The 22,695-nt window shown below is 29.5% G+C and overlaps 2 protein-coding genes across 3 annotated transcripts in view; one reads left to right on the forward strand and one right to left on the reverse strand.

Annotated features, from left to right (window-relative positions):
* The first annotated feature begins 850 nt into the window (after positions 1 to 850).
* Positions 851 to 15,343, forward strand: LOC142319054 (glucose dehydrogenase [FAD, quinone]-like). Of its 2 annotated transcripts, none has more exons than XM_075355902.1 (3): positions 851 to 1,105; positions 6,753 to 7,169; positions 10,911 to 15,343. In XM_075355902.1, exons 2-3 carry the CDS (start codon positions 6,808 to 6,810, stop codon positions 12,424 to 12,426), a joined length of 1,878 nt encoding a protein of 625 aa, XP_075212017.1. In that variant the 5' UTR covers positions 851 to 1,105; positions 6,753 to 6,807; the 3' UTR covers positions 12,427 to 15,343. The 2 variants fall into 2 exon arrangements, with proteins under 2 accessions (XP_075212017.1, XP_075212018.1); XM_075355903.1 differs by having other exon boundaries at positions 1,098 to 1,230.
* Positions 15,344 to 17,619: 2,276 nt separating this feature from the next.
* The window catches only part of LOC142319055 (interleukin-1 receptor-associated kinase 4-like), a 37,371-nt gene continuing 32,295 nt past the window's right edge, over positions 17,620 to 22,695 (reverse strand). Inside the window, exon 8 of the mRNA XM_075355904.1 lies at positions 17,620 to 22,387. Coding sequence (XP_075212019.1) covers positions 22,163 to 22,387 — 225 coding nt within the window. The 3' untranslated portion in view covers positions 17,620 to 22,162. The remainder of the gene's footprint in view (positions 22,388 to 22,695) is intronic.

The following is a 22,695-nucleotide window of genomic DNA, read 5'->3' on the forward strand; positions in this document are numbered from 1 at the left end:
CGTCAAGAGACATGTTCCTGTGTCGCACGGCTTTTTTTATTCTAACGTAATTCTTTGTACATTTCACGTCTACGTCACATTCATTGTTTTCTCGATGCTTCCAAATTTTTTCTGGATAAATAATAGAGTCACCTTACATTTTAAAATATACTTATCAAATTCATACGGATGTACGCCTTACATCCATACCAAACATTTCCAAGTAACCTAGAAATTACTTCGCTAAATATATTTATAACAAGGGTTAAAAGGCATTAAAAATAAATAAATTTTCGGTATCCAATTTGGAATTATTTTTGATAATCAAATAATCATTTAGATTAAAAAGGGGTAAAGTTTAATTTATGACATTGTCATAATGCTGGTCACCTTACAACTGAGTTATTTGTTGTTCTTTTGCTGGGCGGATGGGGGGGGGGGTTGTTGGGAGGGTTTAAATTTACTTTAAATTTAAACTGGCAACTTCCAATTTAGCCCCATTTCAGAGTGATTCAAGTAGCTTGTTTGTATATCTGCAATCACAGCAGCCTAATATTCCAGTCTCATAATCTAATCTTGGAATCTCAAGACGTTTTTTAACTTTATTTTTTTATTTTTAACACAAGATTTGTTAGTTATCTATTTGTTAATTCTTTATTCTCCATGTGAATTCCCACATGTCCATAAAAAATTCTATGTTAATTATTATATTCAAATAAAATAATAACCAGCAAATGTGATATTCACATTATTTTTTCCTAATTATTATAAATATTATTATTAAAATAAATAATCATTTTCATTAAAAAAGATACGGAATGTTCATTCTCATGACCTCTAGATTGTGAGATTGGATGCTCGCCTCTAGGCTCTGCGATTGTACATTCATATTCAAATACGTTACTTGAAGCACTAGGAAATATTTAAATGTAGTTTACGAAGAAATGGAGCCATGTTGAAAGTAGTCATTTTAAATTTAACGGAGGGATCCCCTCCAACCACCTGCAAATGTGTATCGTAAAACAAGATTCTAAGCTGAGCCTTGTTAGTATACAATAGACAATCGCGTATTTTGTACTGTCGAGGAGTCTGAATAATCCTCTACGTCTAGAGTATATCGGCAAATGTAAGTATTCAAAACAAGAAGTTTAATAATATGTAACGTTTTTAAGTTTAATGGTGTGCTTTACAGTAACCTTTAAGTTATTTTGTTTATTACAGTTTGTGCTTTTGTATCATAATCAGGCATTTGTGAGTATTAATTTCGTCCACTCACCTATTTTTAAGGCTTAGTTGAGATAACCTAACTGTAAAATCGGTTCACTACTTGAATCGTCCATTTACAAAAATCGTTTTGTCCAAGATTTTTAAAATTCTCTTATGTACATCATATTGTTCCACAAATTAAAATAACAAAATTTAACATCGATGAATTGTATCAGACATAGGCTCGTCACACAATAATAGTAACCGAGCGGTCCCATTTGTTTGGTCTCCATATGTTTGTTTTTCTTTTTCTGAGCCTCTGGAACCACCGTAAGGCATTACTTCAGAGGATGATATTTATGAACGTAAATGAAGTGTAGTCTTGTTCAGTCTCAGGTCGACCATTCCTTAAATGAGTGGTTAATTGAAATCCAACCACCAAAGTACACTGGTATCTATGATCTAGTATTCAAATCTGTATAAAAGTAACTGCCTTTACTAGGATTTGATCCTTAGAACTCTCAACTTCGAAATCAGCTGATATGTGATGAGCTCACCACTAGACCAACCAAAAGTGAGTTATGTCCCTATGGTTTGGCGTGAACCAAAAGATCACTTAATCGACTGTTATTTCTATTAAACTAATTCATCTGGAATTTCTAAAACAATCTGTAATCTATCCTTCATAATGTCATCTGCACTCAGACCTGTACTTCACAGTGAATCCATTTTGGTTTCCTAAGGTTCCTGAAAATTTGTTTTGTGAAAACAGTGAAGATGTAGACTTTATGTTACAAGAGAATCATGAGTCAGGCTTTAAACTACAATCCAGTGAGTCATATCTTATGTCACAAGGTGAGCCAAATTAATTAAGAGATTTAAGTTATCAAAAAACCAAGCTGAACTTTTAAGTTTCAAGATTGCAAAGTTGTAATTTACTTTAAAAACTAAAAAATCTCAGGTTTTCGAAGCCAACAGAAATATATTTCTCAATACTTTATTGAAGAAAATTACTTAAATTTAGAGCGTAAATAATGATCAGCTTTGTTACAATTAAGGCTGAGGAGTGATGCCTTTTTGTTGATTCCTCTGAGTGTAGCTTAAATAATTTCTGATTCATAATAGTAACAAATATCTCTCTGAACCAATCTATTATATAATTAATATGAAAGAAATGTTTGATGTTATGAAAACTGTTATTGAAAAAGTAAATTATAAAAAGCATAGTTGAAATAAGTGTAAAGATTTAAAGTAATAGCTCTTTTGTTAGGAATGCAAGACTTGTTTTATCTGTGAAGGGGACAGCTGAGCCAAGGATCAGCATTATGTAGTAAAACAGGAAGAAATGTAAGAACTTAAAAGTGAAAAAAATCATTCATGAGCCTCTAGTTAAACCAGAAAAAAAATATTTTTAAACAGTTCCTTCTATCAAACTGGGATCAATAAAAAAATCTTGTTAAAGCTATCAAGCTTTCACATGCTTCAAGCTTTTATCATGAAACTATCAATGATTCTTGTACATAAGAAAAAATTCCCTAAATTAAGTAAAGCAAAAATTAAAGCTCACAAATGAACTGAACTGCCCAGATGAAATGTTTAACTCTGTGTTGACCAACGTAGAACTCACTGTTAGATAGTGTTTAAAAACACTTGTGGAAATTTTCTGGTAGTCCATAAATCACAAAATTACCAAGATACTGCAGATAAACTGATACATGGCTAAGGGATGTCACTAAAGTCCATTTCCTGCACTCTCATCTGGATTTATTCCTACCAAACCTTGGAGCAATAAGTGATAAACATTTCCACCAAGATATTTCAGTGTTGGAAAACAATTACAAAGGCAAATGGAATGCTAGCTAACAACTGTTGGACTTTAATTTGCTACCTACAAAACAAGAGTATCTGCCAAGAAGTTTAAGTATATGATAGCCCATAACATAAGTTATATTAACTTTTAGAGAACTTTAATATGCCATTTCTATTAAACTGAGGGTGATAAAAAGATTCTATTTATAGATCTGCAATCTAGAGAAGAAGCAATACAGAGAAAGGTATCACTCTTAGATAAATATTAAATATTTTTTTATTTTATGTATAAGTAATAATATTACTAATATAATAATTATCATAAATTGTTATCACAAATATGTTTTTTCTAATAAGTAAATAATTTTTTTTTGTGACTGCTTCTTAATAATATATAAATCACATCTGGAATATGTAAATATTCTACTCTATGGATAAAAAATGAAATGTCCCAGTTTTCACTTGGATGGATCAGTTAAAACCATGGTAAAACCTTGATCAGAGCAGCATCAAAATAGACAGTATTTATTATAAAAAAAATTATATGAAATTAAAGAACATATTGATTATTTTAAATATAAACATATGAAGTAATTGTAAGATGCTAAATATAAAATATAATCACAAAATAAAATAATTCACAATTCAGAAGAGTTAATAGAGATTATTTGACCACATGGTGAATGGAATGTTGAACAGAATGGATAAAATTGAGAGATTTGTAAAAAAACTTTTTAATTAGTACTATTTAAAAATTGATCAACAAAGTAATACCTTTCTTGTTACAGAGAATATTTAAATTATATGTTATATAAACTTGTGAAAAAAATTTGTAAATTGTTTGGTAATTTATAAAAAATAGCAACGGATGCATAATGACCCTTTGTCATAAGCTGAAGTAGTTTGTTGAGTTACATAAAAACAGTTCATGTTCTGGTTTAATATTAAGATTTTTTTTTAAGAATACATAACTATTCTTTTTTATTAAAAATTGCATAATCATAAATATATACACAAGGATACATTAAAATTTTTTAAATATAAAAACGTTAAACCTACCATTATTTAAATTTATTATTTTGATGTCTATTCCCATCTGAAGTACAATATCATTTCATGGGGAATCCTCAGAGTCGCAACAAGTTATCAAAATAAAAAATTGGCTCAGATTTTTGGCAACCATAAGCACAAATCATGAAGTCCATGAAATAATATTATACTTCAGGTGGAAATAGACTTCAACAAAATAAATTAAAATAGTGATAGGTTTAACATTTTTTTTAATACGCTTCAAAGAAATACTGTATGTTTTGATTTTGTTGTAAATAAAATCAATTTGGTCATCCTAAAAGAATTTGTATCTAATAAAATTCCCAAAAATTTTGCTTTATACTAGGGATGATTAGAAAGTAAGTTACAGCCCCTCTATGAAACAAACACATATAAGACAATTTTTTTATTGAACAAAAAACTACATATTTTTATCTATTTTTTGGCATTATCACAAAGTTTTTCTGGATACTTTTCATACCTTGTGACAAGTTTTTCAAAACCACTCTCATAAAAATTCTGTCCAATTTCCTTCAACCATTTAAGGACCACTTCCTTCAGTTCATCATCATTAGTAAAACGTTCCCCTCCTAGGTCTTGCTTGAGAGTACAAACAGGTGGTAGTCTCAGGGAACTAGATCAGGATTGTAAGGCAGATGAGACCACACTTCCCACTTGAATTTTTGCAGTTAACTCCTTTGTCACATAAGCTGAATGAGGAGTAGCATTGTTGTGAAGAAAAACGATCCCATCACTCAATCTTCAGGGTCTTCGATCTTTAATGGGTTTACGCAATTTTTTTTAAAATCTCGCAGTAAGATTTGCGATTGATTGTTGTTCCTCGGAGCATAAATTCACTGTAAACAACTCCCTCAAATCAAAAAATACTGTCAGCATAATCTTTCGAACATTTGGAGATGTTTTCACTTTTTTTGGCTACAGCGAATTTTTGTGTCTCCATTCATATGATGCTTGTTTAGTCTCAGTAGTATAATAAAGCACTCAGCTCTCATTCCCTGTAATGATTTGTTTTAAAAATTATGAACCAGTCCTGGAATAACATTGAAGAAAAGAAAGAGCAGATGTAAAACAGTGATGTTTGTGGTTGTCAGTCAACAGATGTGACATCTATCATGCACACATCTTACAGTAACCAAGCTGATCATGAATAATCGCAAATACACTACCAAAACTGATGTTAAGTTCACTTGCAATCTCAATGTGCCAGTTATGCAAGATTCACACGTTCTGCGTTACCCGTCGTGTTTGCAGTTGAAGGACGCCCAGCACGCAGTTCATCACTCATTTGCTCTTCAGTTTCAAAATATTTGGCACTTTTTGTGATCATGGAGTGTGACAATGCAATCCCACTGTATACCTTAACAATTTGGTGATGAATTTCACAATTGTTTTTTTTGCGTACAAAAATTGGACTATTGAAAGTACTTCTATGCTGGACGAAACCGCTAGAGGCATGTCATATTGACAACAACACTACAAATGTACTAAATGTCATACAGAATTGCTACTGGGGGAGCATGAAGACAACACAACCAGTGCTGCCACCCCAAGGCATTAATATATCCCTTTCAGTTCAAGAATACAGTAAGGGTGTAACTTATTTTTTGATCCACCTTTCATATTTAATAGTAACACTATTGTTATCAAGGTAATTTTATCAAGAAACATGTAATGGGAACCTGTAGGAATATAGACCGTGGACATTTCAGCATATGGAGCTAAAAAGTGAAGGTATATTGGAAGCAAGATGCAGATGTTGGATATTGTGGTGAAAAGAAAAAACTCAAGTTAAGGTGAAAAGGTAAAATAGCAGACAATCTGAGAGAAAGAAAAGCTTTAAACAAAGAGGAATGAGGTAGAAGATTTTAAAAATGAAAAACTCATTCCTTATAGACACAGAATAAGATAAATATAAAGAAGAGCATAGCAGTTATTAAAAGCTAGAGAATTTTTATTTACGCTTTTTCAAGTTGTACTCTGTATTTAAATTTATAAATATTATGTTACATTTGATAAAATGTTATGTTATCCTTGTTTCAAGCTGAACCATGTTAAGTCATCGTTAGTTATGTTGTTGTTCTCCTGATTGTATTTTCTTAGGTAGAGTCACCTTTGCCTCAATAAAAGGAAGCTGTTCTATAATAAACCTTAAAAGAAATTGATTTTTTTTTTTTAAGTAGCTATGAAAGTTTTATTTATATAAGGGTGACATTTTAATACCATAACATAAGAATCACACAGTTAGCCCAATATCACTGTAGTCAGCACTATGGTGCTGACACCAAAGCCATTCAGTAAAGGTGGAATCAGCCGTCACTCCTATAATAATTTGATAGTGGAAATTACAACTTGTATATGTTTATGGTAGCAGTTTAACTCAAAACAGTTGCATTAATGAATAAAATAAAATGTTCTTCATTTCAATTCTGTTTATAACAGAAGGTCTTTGATGATTTAGAGATTGCTAGACTTAAAATGAATACGCTTTGTTACTTTTCTTTTAATACTTTTATTTATTTTTTTGTAGATATGACAGAGCCAAGGTCAGTTCCTTTGTGGTTTTTTTGTATCAATCTTATCAAAATATTATTACATGTAATAGCACTTCAAGATAATACTTTATGTTATCTATTATTATAATATACAAATCCAATTTTCACTTTATATTATTTGTGGTGTTGTTTCAGTTTGGTGTTTTAAAAGAGAAAAAGTTACGATAATTTAAATAGAAAATTAACTGAAATGGTTGGAGAAGCACTCAATATATGTGAAGGTGGATACGGGACGCATGGATATGCAGGATTATTATTTAGTCAATTACTTAATTGGCTGATACAAGCACAATGTAATCTTGGTAGTCCACATATGTATCCTAAAGATCAAATGCCATTACAAGAATATGATTTTATTATAGTAGGTGCAGGTTCAGCTGGATCAGTTGTTGCTAGCAGGTTAAGTGAAATTTCACAGTGGAATATTCTATTAGTTGAAGCTGGAGGAAATCCAACAGCTACCAGCGATATACCAGCTACTGCAATGTTTTATGATCGTGATATATTAGACTGGCAGTATTTTACAGAACCTGAACCAGGAATATGTGAAGGGTAAGTTAATTCCCATTATTTTCATTTCTTTTATGCTTTAAAAGATGACAAAATTGGTCACAAAAATAATTTTATGTAGTAAAACAAATGTTACAAAGCTAGAAATATTTATAATATAACGATATAGAATCTAATTTAAAATAAAACTATTTAAGAGTTCCATATTGACATCCTATAAATATATGTGTATAGTTTCTATAGTGAATATTATTATTACTCATTTTTGCCCAGAAGTTCAGTGTTTGTACTTGAATGTTTCATGATTGCAATCCTAAGTTATTTTCTCCTTTTTCTCTTCCCAAAGTCTATTCATTCTTTGACTTGTTCCTGTTTGCTTTGTTCTGTCCACTTTGCTCTTGCTTTCTCCTTTTCTTTCAGTTCAAATTTCATTCCTAACTTTTCTTCTTTCTCCCATCATTTCCCTGTTGATCCCTGCTTGTTTTAGGTCCTTGAATTTCGTGATGCAGTTTTCCAGATTGAGCAGTTCACTACATCAGAGATCCTCATCGTGAGTCTGTTGTCCATTTGCCATATGTGCTCATAGAATGAAAGTCTGCATTTTCTGATCATATCTGTGAATGTATTCGTTTGTTCATATAATTCCCTAGTCGGTCTCTTCATCCATATGCCATTCCTATGTACTGCTCCAAAAATGTTTCTAAGTATTTTCTGTTCTATTTTTTGTTTCTGTGATGCCTGATACTACAATTGTAGTAGAGTTTCTGGTGTGTACAGTCCCTTCGGTAGTGCAACTGTTCTGTAGTGTCTGAGTTTAGCCTGACTTTATATACTTTGCTTGTTATAGTGCGACCATGTGAGTCTGTATGCTTTCTGAAGCTTTTGTTCTTTCCATGTTGGATGCCTTATTTGATCCTCCCATTTGAATTTTTCAACTCTCCTTAGAGAGTTGAAAAATTCAACTCTCTAAGAAACAAAAGGATTTTCTGTATTTTTTGCATAAGGTTTCTGTGTCGTTTTTACCTTTCTATGTATTGTGTTTTCTTGTATGATATTTGTAACCCTGTTTTTGCAGCGAGTTCATGTGAAAGTTCCAGTGCTTCTCATTATAAACTATAAATGGATTATAAACATTATAATCCGTATAAAAGTTTACCTTTACTAGGGAATGTTAGAACTCTCAACTTCAAAATCAGTTAATCTGTATTGTCAGATTAACTGTGATATAATTTACATACATATTTATAATTTGTTCACAATTAACATTGTGAACAAATTAAATTCACAATTATATAACAAGGATTGCGACTATTATGAAATAAATATTATATATAGCAAGAGTAGCTACTTCTTATGATGTGGGTGCTAAATATTATAATAAATTGCTTTTAATTTTTAAATGTTTGAAAGGAAAATATTTTAAGAATATATATCTTAATAGGCACATGCCATTATGATATTGTTAAATTTTTAATAAAACGAGCAAAGAAAGTTATAAAACCTATATGAATATACTTTTTGTGTGACATAATTTATTGTGTTAAATGAGTGCAGTTCATTATTGTTTAATTTATTAATTAACGTTTGTTTTGACTACATCGTTGTTTAATAAATATAAAATTGTTACTATAAATCAATATATCTATGTAAGGCTTACTTCATTTCTTCAGTGTGAAAGAATTAATAGATCATGTTTAATGTATGATTACTCTTGTACCGTCCCAACACTATACTCCTGAACATAAAACTTTTTCCCAAACCAAGTGCAATAGTTTTGTTTTTACCAAATTTCTTATGTTCTAGAATGTCAACTGTCTGCACTATTGATTTTTCATAAACAAAAAACTGGAAAAAACATTTTAAACCTAGATTGCCATTTCAATTAAACAATCACCAGTATACAAGAGGGAAACGTACACAAAAAAAGGAAATAAATACATAAAAAAGAAACACTAAAAAAATATTAATTGCCAAATAAATAGTATTTATTAAACACACTAAAATAGGCTTTTCAGGGTAAGTTTAAAAAGAAATAGTAAAAGATTAGAGTTAAAAATACAATTTGTTGTTTCAGGCAATCAAAACAGAAGTCATAAATTTATTTTAAAAACAACCAAACCATTTAAACTTACAATCCGGGCTGAATTTTTGAAAAATAGTTGATAGTAAGTTTTTTAAAATATTCTGCCTGTTATACCCATTTATAGGGTTTCATATGTACTGTTTATTTTTCAAATAATATTTTTTAGTATGATTATTATTACTTCTTTTGTTGTTTATTTATTTTCTAACTTGATAAGGAATTCGTTAGAACTTCATCGGTAAGAGGCAATGAAGTCAACGAACTACGTTTACAATTCTAAACACGACCTAACAGTGAAATGAAAATGGGGGAAAAAATAAGCATGAAAACATTATAGTTCAATTCAGTTAATTTAGTAATAAAGAATATTTTCAAAAAATATCTCTAATTTTGTTATATAACGCTTTTTTTTCCATTTGATGAACCGCGGGACTCGAATATGTCATTTTATGCCTATCACTTCTTTAAAAAAAATAAAAGTAATAGTTTACAAGAGATTAAACTAGTTTTATTAAAAAGGAATAAATAAAACAGAAATAAATTTGATTGGTAAAATTGAATTTAACAATAAAAATATCAAGGATTACCCTTATAAAGAATAACTGCAATATTACATCAAGGATTTTTGATTCGTAAAGATCATTACACTAGTTTTATTAAAAAAGAGAAAATACGGTATGAAGTGAATGATATGACTATCAAGAAAAAAAATTGGCCGTGAAATTCAATTTGTTTGCTCTAAGGCAATAAATTTTAATAATAAATCCATAATAACAATCAGTAAGTCATAAAAAAAAAAATAAAAGAATATCTAACAAATGCAGTGATAAACAAAAAAATTACAATGAAATTGTAAACTGTACAGTAAAAATTTCGCAGATATCATTTCTTCCACTAAAAAACAAAAATTTCACTAATATAAATAAAACTGTTTTTAACAAAACGATACTGTTATCAAAAAAGGGAAGACACTACATTTCTGTTATTAATTTAGAATTTTCTTTAAAAAAAAATACTTGTTAAATATATGTAGACAATAGATAAACAATATTTAAGCGTTCCATATAATAAGCAAAAAAAAGAAAGAGTTGTTACAAAACCCTTACCGACTCAATTCCATTTATATGCAATACGTATCACATTTACAGACATATTACAGTTCTTATGATTATTCATTGTTTAATAAATGAAATCAGGCCAGTAAAAGTTTTGTAAAAAATTTTTATTTTTTTTTTTTATAATGTTTATATGTAACCCTTAAACATTGTTTATTATCTATTACTGTCTATCTGTTGTCTATCATATATATATTAACATTTATTATTTTACAGAAAATTAATAACAGATTTTTATAACAGACATGTAGTGTCATACCTTTTTTGATAATTTAAAAAAAAAAAAGTTTTATTTATATTACAGAAATTTTAGCTTTTTGAGCGGAAGAAATGATATCTGCGAGACTCTTACCGTGTAGTTTACAATTTCATTGTAATTTTTTTGAATTTATTTTAAACATACTATATCTGCATTGTCGATGGTGATTGTTTAACAATTGAAATGGCCAAAAAGTTTTGATTTTAACTAAAACTATTGTAAATGGTTTTTGATTGAAAATTTGTATTCCAATTTATTAGTGTAAATCATGTTATGTTTTACCAGTTAAAAATAAAATTTTATTTCCGTTTTGAATCTATGTGCAGATATAAAGAAAAACTATGTTACTGGCCAAGAGGAAAAGGACTTGGAGGATCAAGCTTAATAAACTTTCTTATTTACATAAGAGGAAATAAAAATGATTTTGACAACTGGGAAAAACTAGGAAATGAAGGTTGGAATTATGAAAATGTATTACACTATTTTAAAAAATCAGAAAACATAAGAGTACCTCAATTATTAGACAGCATATATCATGGAAAAGAAGGATATCTTGGGATTGAAGATATGCATGATCCAGAATTTGTAAATGTCAGTTCACTTATAATTGCTGCAGCAAAAGAAATGGGATTACCTGTTTCACATGATTTAAATGGTGAAAAACAATTAGGATTTTCTGAAGTACCTGGATTTGTTTGTGGTGGAACACGATGCAACACAGCAAAAGCATTTTTATCGCCTATAAAAGATAGAACTAATTTACATGTGATGAAAAATTCTCAAGTTACTAAACTTTTAATTGACGATAATAAACATGTTTATGGATTGGAAATAAAAACGAATGAACAGATTTATTCAGTAAAAACAAAGAAAGAGATTATTTTATCAGCCGGTGCAATTAATAGTCCACAAATATTGATGTTGTCAGGCATAGGACCAAAAGAACATTTAGAAGAATTAAATATAAAAGTGGTTAAAAATTTAAAAGTAGGACAAAACTTAAAAGATCATTTCCTTTTTCTAGGTACTGTAATTGGATTTGATCCATTCAATGGAATGCATCCGAAACCGCCATTAGATGTGTTAAATGATGTATATAAATATTTATCTACCAGATCTGGTACACTTTCGAAAACTAGAACAACAATGGTCGTTGGTTTTGTAGACACAACTGGAAATAATAAGGATTGGCCAGATATTGAATTTCTAAACCTGTATTTCCCAGCAAATGATACAGCTGTATTAACAGAATTTTTACATAGATTGTATTTTGGGTCAGAATACACAAACACACTTATTGAAACAAATAAAAATTATGACATGTTACTGTTTTTACCATCTCTATTACGACCAAAAAGTATAGGTAAAATTCTTTTAAAAAATACAGACCCTTTAACTCATCCAAAAATATATACAGGTTATATGAAAGATCATGATGACGTTAAAACAATGCTAAAAGGTATAAAATTTATTAAAAATTATGTAAAAACTGATTCAATGAAATCACGAAATGCATTTCTTCTTAATATTGAATATGAAAGTTGTAAAAATTATGAATACGGATCAGATGATTACTGGATTTGTGCAATGAAACAGGTAGGATCAACAACATATCATCCTACTAGTTCATGTAAAATGGGTCCACCAACAGATCAATTTGCTGTTGTAGATTCAAGATTGCGTGTGTATGGTGTAAACCGGTTGCGAGTGGCTGATGCATCCATAATGCCAAAAATAGTAAGTGCCAACACAAATGCTGCTTCAATAATGATTGGAGAAAAGGCATCAGATTTAATTAAAGAAGACTGGAATTCAGATAATACAATAAAAGATGAACTGTGATAAATATGTAAAAAATTTTAAAAAAACTTTTTTGTTATCTATTAAAGATCTTAATTATTTTTCTTGCTGTTTTTAAAATATTGCAAATAGTTTTATAAATTTAATGTATTTTAATTTACCAATTTTTTACCTAAAACGATGTAGGGATATCCATTGTATTAATATTTCCCTTTAATCACACCAAAAATTATTACTACTTTTTTTATCGATTGTGGAAAACTCTGTATTCTTGTAAAGAAAATATAAAATACAAAAAAACCAGGAAGTAAGAGCATATTGCAGAATTTTCTCAGCATTTACAGAAGTGAAAATTTAATTCTTAGTGGTAAAGTAGAAAATTATTTTTTGTATCTTGGATCTTACATAATTTCCTTTTCCTTATTTATGAACTGGTGCCCCCTCCAGCACCTACAAATACACTATTTTATTTTTATTTCATTCTTCAAGAGAAGGGTATTTTTAGTTAGGAGGTGAGGGAAATATTTTACATTTCTAATAGCTGTTAAAAGCACCATAGTAAAATGTTCATAATATTACACTTGAGCCAAGTTATTCTTAAATACCAAAGGGATCATCAATCACCTTTTTGTCAAGTAGTTGGGCTAATTAAGGATTAAAGGGATTACTCTTTAACCCTTTTAGTGATTAAATCCTCATAGAGATTTGAGAGAATAAATTCAGGAAAGCTATTGTAATCCTTTCTCATATTTTCATACAGATAGTATCAATACCTTATGTGTATGAATTACAATACCAAACATCATGATTGTTTACCTGTTCTAGATATATTAAATAAAATAAATCGACATACACATAACATCCATACACACAGAACTAAGGTTTGGTGTTTTTTTAATTCAGGATAATTCATAACATTAAACACCATTTCATAAAAGTAGGTCTAAAAATTGTTATCTATTACTTTCTCTTAGTTCTGTCTATTATACACTAACAAAATTACTGCTCTTTGTGTGTTATAAAAACAAAATTATATTCAATTCTTTTTTCTTCAAAACATTCAATTAAATTAATCTCAGCAAAATATTGTGATGAGTACTACATAAAATAACTAATTAATGCACAATCAAGTTGGCTGACTGTTATTGTGTGACTTTTGCTATATTAAATGTTCCGATAAGAATCTTTTTATATAATAATAAAGAATTGTTAAATTATAATATAATAAATAATTTAAAAGACTGTAGGTGTAGTAAAATAAACTGTAGTGCAGTAAATCAACTCACTTTCTTTCTACTGATTGGAAACACTGTAAATTACATTATTTCTGGAAAGAGTTCATACATTAAACAGCCTAAGAACAAATACTTAGTTTATCAAAAATATTGTAATTTAAAAAAAATAGATATTTGATTTATTGTACTTCTTATTCTTATCTATCCTATGATAATATGGTAACCTTATATCAGATGTGTATCTTTTCCAGCTAAATTTATTTATAAAAATATATGTTTACAATATTTTTTTTTAAATAGCACTATTTTTTGTATCATTGCACTTTGTAGGTAAGCAAACATGCTTTTTTTTCTGTAATCCCTTTGTTTTTATACTTGTATATACTATACATACTATTATATATATATATATATGATACAAAAAATAGTGTTGCATTAAAAGATTAATAGAATAAAAAAAAAAAAAAAAAACTACTAATATTATTCAGACAACAAAGTTGATGTACCTTTCTCAAATTCAGAGTCAAATTGAAAATTTGAGAAATTATGATATTGAAAGTTAGCAACATGGAAATCAGCTGGCTAACAATGCATTTTGTCATCACTGCACTGCTGCTGTTTAAATCAATGAAGTGTAGTTTAATTAAGTGTGTGTGTGTGTGTGTGTGTGTATGTGAAAGAATTGGCCTACAATTAGTTAAACATTCCATACACTACAAGAAGCAGGTACACACTTCCCAGCATTAGTAGTCACCACAACTGTTCTGCCAATCATGAAGCCAATATTGATGAAACCAGTATCGAGGCTACTCAACACAGTCTGCTGCATCGAGGCTACTCAACACAGTCTGCTGCACAGTGTTAGAACACTACATCTTTCCAGGTGGTTTGGAGTTTTCCAGTCTGTAGCACAGAGGACACTTCATTACAAGCTATATCTTTACCATAATTAATGAGTACAAAATCTTCAACCAAGAAAGACTCCTCTTCATTTACAATAATGCAACTAGTTGAAAATTAACTGCCAATTGCATAAGTTCATTTTGTTAATTGATGAAGCTCAGTTACAGGGGACAGTATCAACCTTCACAATGAACACACTTGGCAGAAGTTAATCCATACAAGATAGTAGAAATTATTATTTTCTACATCAACGTGTGGTGTGGTCTATTCTACAATCAGTTAATTGGACCATTCATTCTCCCAGGATGTTCAAATTCCAACATTTACTTGGAATTCCTTAAGAAACAATTGCCACTACTATTAGATGTTCCACTAGCATCAAGATACTGCATGTACTTTCAGCAAAATGGCAAGCATCCTCACATCTCATGAATCATATCAGCATACTTAAATGAGCAATTCTCAGAGAAATGGACTGACTGTGGCAGACCATACTCCTGGCCACCAAGATCACCTGATCTAACACCATTAGAATCATGCATGTGAGGTTAGATGAAAAGTATTGTGTACAAGCAAAAAGTTCATATACATGAAGAGTTGGTTGCTCATATTACAGATGAAGAAAACTACACAAATTAAGAAAAGTTGTGCGGAACTGCGGAGGGCAATGCTAGCAATATGAAAGTGTGCAGTCAATTTTATTGAATTAGAAGGGCAAATTTTTGAAAATTTATATCAAACTATTAAATGTATCAATTTCATTTTAATTTTTTTAACATTGTTATCAATTGTGTGTTAATAATAAAATCAAATTTCTTGAATTTGTATTTGTTTTTTATTAGGCTAGTATATATTGATTTAATCAGAATTAAATTCTCTACAAGTTTTGATAATAAATTTGACCCCCATTTATTACTCATTTAACAAAGTTTTTGTATTACAAATGTAAAAGAATGTGTTCTTAGGCAATAAACCTTTGTTTTATGTTGGATATTATATTGTAGTATGGTTCTGGAGCCTATATCATTTCAATGTTTCAGGTCATAAACCACAAGAAACCATCAAAATTACCCCATAATTTGGGCTCCTAGAATCTCAGTATGGTTTTATTTCATTTTTTGCCCAGTAATCAAGGCGAAATCTTTCGCTAATTGAAACTTGCTAATGCAGCAATTCAAGACTCATGTTTATATGAACTCTTTCATTATTTTGCCAGTAGATTGAGCTCAGAAGGTACTAGTAACACCACCCGAGTCACCTGTATTATGAGGTTGTTCAACAATTAAAAAGACAAATGGCAACAGTGGAAAAACTATTTAATAGAATAAACTGAAACATTGATGTGAAAGTTGGCACCCCTAATGTAAAAAATATCAACTGTTCGAAAAGAATTTCCATTATTATAACTTCTTTTGTTTATTTGAAAATACTGGCCTGCTTGAAGCATGTACATGGAAGAACAGAATGCTGTGATAAGAATTTTATTTTCTGAAGGTGTAAAACTAGCTGAAATTCACTCACTCACTTAAAAAAAAACTCATATAATATTTAAAAGAGTAAAAAGTTATTTAAAAATTCACTCTTTAAAAGAGTTTGCAAAAAAGTTATTACAATGCAAATTTTTATAAGTAAAAAAAAATCATACACCATCCAGAAAAAAAATGTGGGACTTTTTTTGTTCATGATGCCCAGTTGGACGATACAGGTGTCAAAAATTTCATAATGTTTGAATTGACTGCCCTAAAACCTTATTGACTTCTTATCCAGCTCTTCTTTCACCTGAAGATATGGTAAGAATTTGATGACTATATATATATATATATATATATATTAGTCAAAAATATTATATATGTGGTATACAAAGTGTGATTTTAAAGTAAGGCCAGTTTTGAATTTGCTGCCTATATGCTCAATGCAAACAGATTGTGCTTGTGTAGTTACTTCAATCAACAGTCAGTTGTTATCAATAACAGTTTAATCATTCTGTTATTAGTTGTTTATATTCATCCATTTATAATGAATGCTACAATTCATGATTCCACCATGAGTAAAAAAACACTGGAAAAAATCCTTTAAAGTTGATGAGTATTCCAATTTTTGATTACAAAAAAACAATTCTGCAACTGAAATTTACAGAAAAATTTGTGACATTTATGGATGGTAAATATGAATGATGTTAAAATAATGTAGTGATACTGTTCATTCTGAGGAGGATGAATGGATGTTCATGAAGAACATAACACCCAGCTGTCTGTGATAACAGATGATTTGATTGAAAAAATTCACGAAAACTGGCACTTCACTGTCACAATTTTCTTTAATGTTTCTTGATATTTCACAATCTTTTGATTTATGAAGTTTGACTGAAGAATAGACTAAAAAAAATTACAAGCTAGATGGGTGACAAAGATGTTACCCTGCACACATAAGGAAAAATGCCTTGCTGCAGTGCATGAATTTTTGTGGCATTATGAAAATGAAGATGAAGAATTGTTTGATCACATTGTTACCAAAGATGAAACCTGAATCTCTCATTCAGATGTCGAGACTAAGCAGCAGCCAATGCAATGGCAACATTCATTATCTCTAAGATTGAAGAAGTTTAAATGAGAATGTTCAATAAAGAATATTATGACTACTGCTTTTTTTTATGACTAGGTGGTGTCTTGCTTGGCAAATTTTGATCACAGAATGTCAATATGCATTGCAAAACTGTAAAACTCTTTGAAGAACTATAAAAAACAAACGACGTGGGAAGTTATTCAGTGGGATTTTGTTTTTGAATGACAATGTCTGGCCACATACAGCATATCAGATAGTGAGTTGCATACCAACGATTTGATATTGATGACAAACTGAAAATTGATGTTAAGTCACTGGCAACATAATTTCTTGAAGAGGGAATAAAGAAGAAACACTATGAAAAATGTGTTGAAGGCAGTTACATAGAAAAGTTATTTCTTTTCTATGTAATAAATAGTGTAGTTTTTATATGTAAATAATAAACTTTAATCACATTTTTCAATTTATTTTAATATAGACCTTACTTTAAAAAACATGCCTCTTACATTTTATGAAAAATATTATTGTGTACTAAATCATTATTATGGCACTATAAATTTATCATTAAAAAAGCATTCAAAGTTGGTTGAACTAGCTATCAATTTTATAATTGATTTACTTTCTAGACATCAGTCTTTGAAATACAATGCATGTTCCAATTTTTCAAGAAAGCTCACAAAGATAAGAAATTCTGTTGCTCAATAAAAGAAAGCCTTCTAAAACTAATTTTTTTGTTATACTGATTTTATGACAATTTTTAAAAGGCAACTATGAGGAAAATTTTAAATAAACAAGATAGTGTTTTATGAAAATATTTATTACTGTTTTTAGTTGCATTATTAACATTAATAGAATATTACAATGCAATTTTGTATAACAATAATATAAACTATATACTTGTTTAAAATGACAAAATTAAAAAAAAAAAATTCATAACCAATAATAAATAATCATTGATTTTAACAATATAAACCTGAATTTACAATTATCACTTCAAATACAGACACAATTTTACAGAATGTTACATGTAATGTTTCTGAATATGTTAGATGTAAACATCAAAATCCTTTAAAAAGGAAAATCCTGATCAGAACAATAAATCTGACAACCACATAAATTATAATTATTATTATAACGGAAGAGAACAGGGACATGGTGTCCCTGTTCAGGGACACCATAAGCACTCCCTGTTAAGGGAGTGCTTATCACGCACTCCATAAAACTAACTCTCAGTCCAGTTCCTATAATGCTAGAATCGTTCCAATCTGATCAGAAATGTCAACATCACCAGTAGGTTGTATAAAGGCTCACTATTCTTAAAAATGTTTTTCACATGCTGGGAATGATGAAAAAGAACACACAGTATTTTCTGTAGTAAAGTGATTAGTTACTTGATTTGCTTCATGGCAAGAATGTTAAACTTTCTTAATGGTCATGTACATAGACCAAGAGAAGATAAAAAATGTCTGAAGAACCCTCTTCTAGCATTCTATGTTCAACTTAATAGTCTGAAAAGGGCATTCCCACTGACCGTGCAAATTTAATTATCATTATAAGCACACTCAAAATATACTGTTCTGGCTGAAGTCAAATCAATATCAAAAATTTAGTTTTGGGGGTCTGCAAATGGATATAACTCATGTTTTATAAAGTATAACAGACTTCTCATTGCCTTCTAAATGTCATAGCAGTAGATTCAAATCTGATCATCGGTTTTCTAATCAAAATTACTTTTATTTTTCAATTAATGTTTAAAACCATTTGCTGGTAAATTTAACAACTAAGAAATTTACCTTAAAATAAATATCTTATTTTAAAATAAAAAAATACACCAAAATATTAAGCACAACATTATCATCAGGTCCTGTGTAAGTTGGTCATCTACATTCCTTCTATATCATCTAACATCTCAGAAAGTAGATCCAGGAAAATTGAAGGGTGTGAAATGTCAACAGTCTAAATCATGTTAATAAAGTAGTTCTAGGTTTACTAACACTGGGTACAATTTCAATTCATAATATATTTATTAGTGGTTAATGACCTCTCAGCAGTTAATGTCGCTATTTAACTTTACATTTTATAAAAATACTCAATTTGAATAATTCTTTAACCACTATTTTTATTTCTGATGGTGTTGAACAGTAATCTCATAATCAAAAAATTAAATTATTGGATTCTAAATAGTTTTAGTGCAACCAGACATATTGCAGCAACCTTGTAAATCAAAAGAAAAAAAATCTATTTAATTTTTTCTTAAGTCAGAAGTTTAAATTTATAGAGTGACTAATTAAATTTACATTCATGTCAATACAAGGCATATTACGGATGAATTGTACAATCTTTTGGATACTATTTTCATAGAATTTGTTTAGCTTATTTACTTGTTTGTAGAGGTTATTGATTATTACACCACCTACTTCCAAACTATTTTCCAATTGTTTGCCACAGTTTCTTAGAATCACTTGACCGTTCAAAATCACATCTTCATTTTTAGTTAGATGTTTTCAGTTTTATTTTCTGTAAATTGTACATATGCTTCTAATTTTATATCTATTGCAGTTCAAAGGTTATCAATGAACTGACTGATTTTTTTTATTTTCACCCAGTTTAATTCTTATTTTATTACGAGGGTAAATCAAATATAACCGGAATATTTGTTTTATAATTTATTGAAGGATAATAAAAATACATACAGTATTATTTTTTTACATAATTTTCTCTTTTGGAATCACATTTTTCCCTGCGGATAGTTAGCTTTTGATCCCACTATCGTAAAATGAAGGTGGGTGTGACATCAACCAACTGTGCACAAATGCTTCACCAGCAGCATCATTTTCAAATTTCTGTCCTCCAAGTGCTTCTTTTAATGGCCCAAAAAAAGATAATCACAGGACTGTGTGGAAGGAATTCCAGTGTAGTTCAGAATAAGGATACAATTTTTTTCTAGTTTGAGCTGCAGTATGGGGTCGAGCGTTGTCGTGTAGCAGAATGATGTCTTGGATTGGAGATTGACATCTTTTTTGACGATATGCAAGTTTTTCTTTGTCTAAAAGTTAGCAGTAGTACACAGAATTCACCATACGACGTTCAGGGAGAAAATCAACATGCAAAACTTCTTTGAAATAAAAAAATATTGTGGCCAGAACCTTTCCACCTGACAGTCGAGTTTTGGCTTTAATGGGTGCAGTTTCTCCCTTTTTTCACCACTCTACACGTTTTGATTCTGGAGTGTAATGGTGCACCCAAATTTTGCCACCGGTCATGATTCAATGAAAAAAAAATTCTCCTTCAGCTTGGTAACAACATAACTGCTGGCATGCCTCTAGCTGATACAGCTTCTGAACTTCCCTGAGAAGACAAGGGTCCTATCGTGCTGCCACTTTTTTAAATCCAAGATCACCAGTAAGGCTTGCCTGAGTACTGCCATAGCTTATTCCGATCTCAGAAGCAATTTCCGCAATTGTTAATCGACGGTTGTCCTCAATAAGGTGACAAACCATGAGAACTTTTCAGCAGTAACATATGTCCTTGGGTGACGGTGACCTTCATTTTCAACTAGTTCTCATCCTTCTGAAAACTCCTTACACCAATCATACAGTTGAGTCTTTTTAGATGTGTTGTCCTCAAACTGTACCTGAAGTCTTCTCAAAATTTTGGATTTTTTCACACCCTCTGATGAGAAATTTAATAATATGTTGTGCAATGATACCTCCTGCTCTGACATTGTGTTACTGACTTGAAAAAAGTAGTGAGTTGGCTTTCTAAGAGTGGAATCTCCATTACCCGTGCATTAATGACAACAAAAGTTCCGATTTATATTTCATTCACCCTTAAGATTCTGGGACAAGATGTCATTATAAGTAGCCATTTCATTAGCATGTTTATTTATCAATCGAACATATTTTTATAGATATTATCTCATTAATTCTTTATGTAAAATTCTCTTTGATTTATATTTTTTCAAGTGTTGTAAAATTTGCATTTCATAATGTAATTTATCCTAATATTATCCTTAATATTACATATCAAATTCTTTATATTCATGTAAACAGGAATCAGTGTTGAATTTCTTACATTTATATGTGTTGGACCTTTAACTGTTTGATGTAATTGATAAGAACTAAAAGTAGATAATAGAAATTTGATATAAACTTTATCTTTATTGAAAGGATTTATATTAAAATGCCCAAAAAATAAGATATCTGTTAAAAGTCAATCAGTTTAACCTTTCTACTTTTCCCAGTATTTATCTGAAATTAAATAAATTCTTTCACTTTATGAAGATTATTTTCCTTCATGTCACTACTACCTTTAATTCTTTAACATTATAAATCAGTATTTTTGTTGATATATTTTCATTACCTAATTCCAAATATATACTTTCATTACTTACTATAGTATTATTTTTGCTACCCGTTTCACTTTTAATTTCCTTTTTTATAGAGATAAAAAACTTTATAAAAGCAAAAAAGTATGTACCTAATGTAACATATATAACTAATGTACCGTTGCAAAGATCAGCAGGAGGAGAGTAAACCTACCGACGAGGTTTTAGTCATTAAAAAATTAGGCTTGAACTACAGCTGAAGAATGAAGTATTTTACCTTCATCAAACATAGAAAACAGCAGAAAATTACTCACTTTTTCAAGTAATAGATTAATACTGTATTAAAAATTATTTACTGTAAACATTACCATCAATACCTATGCATTAGGAATAATGTTTTTTAAGTAGGTATATTCATTTTTTGTGTTACCGTTGTGAAAAGTGCTAGAAATAAAATTACAGTATGTTAACCTACAACTGAGTACAACAAACTTTTAAGTATAGCCTATATTGATTCTAAGTATGAGGTAAAGTCTTACCTCAGATATATACTTTTTATACAGTACATATAATGTATTAGATTAATATGTCACACATAACATAAAAAAAATATTTTAACTTTTTTTTCTATACAACTATTAAGAAAAATAACTGTACTTAATTTTAATTCATCACAAAAACAGTATAAAATGGTTGTAAAACAAAATTAGACTGGGAATTTTTGTTATATAGAGATTTGACTGAATATTTTTTATCTAACTGTATATTTTTTTATATTTTCTAATCTTTCTATAATTGATTTCATATCGGGACGATTATTTTTGTTGTCTTCCAAACAGTTTAATGCAAGCTGATATACTGGATTTGATACACCAGTTTCCCAGTCACCACCCCAATCACCAGCAGTTTTATCAATTAAACTATCAATTGTACCTTCAGATGATGAATTGCTATCAATCTCTATAATGAAATCAGCCTGTAAAAAGAATTGCAAAACAAATAATTTTTATAAAAAAAACAAATATCAATAAAAACATAATTATTACATAAATATTTTTATTACTATCAGCACAGAAAGCATGTCCACTTGAGTTTGAGACTTTATAAAAATAAAATCACTCATACCTATTAGTTGTTGAAAGAAATTACATCATCATTTAAATTAGTTTTGCTGTTTGATGATATCAAACTTATTTTTGAATAATTCTTTTAAAGATATGTTATCACGGGAGAAACAAAAAAAAAAAATTAATTTTTTTTAGATTTCTGATGCACACCTTGATT

This window comes from Lycorma delicatula, chromosome 2 (assembly GCF_047948215.1).
Source record: "Lycorma delicatula isolate Av1 chromosome 2, ASM4794821v1, whole genome shotgun sequence".
Taxonomy (NCBI): domain Eukaryota; kingdom Metazoa; phylum Arthropoda; class Insecta; order Hemiptera; family Fulgoridae; genus Lycorma; species Lycorma delicatula.

Bases quoted from the DNA above. Each gene is read 5' to 3' on its own strand.
- LOC142319054 (XM_075355902.1), top strand. From the start codon at position 6,808: ATGGTTGGAGAAGCACTCAATATATGTGAAGGTGGATACGGGACGCAT. The intron at 7,170-10,910 runs GTAAGTTAATTC...ATCTATGTGCAG, and splicing joins GAACCAGGAATATGTGAAGG to ATATAAAGAAAAACTATGTT.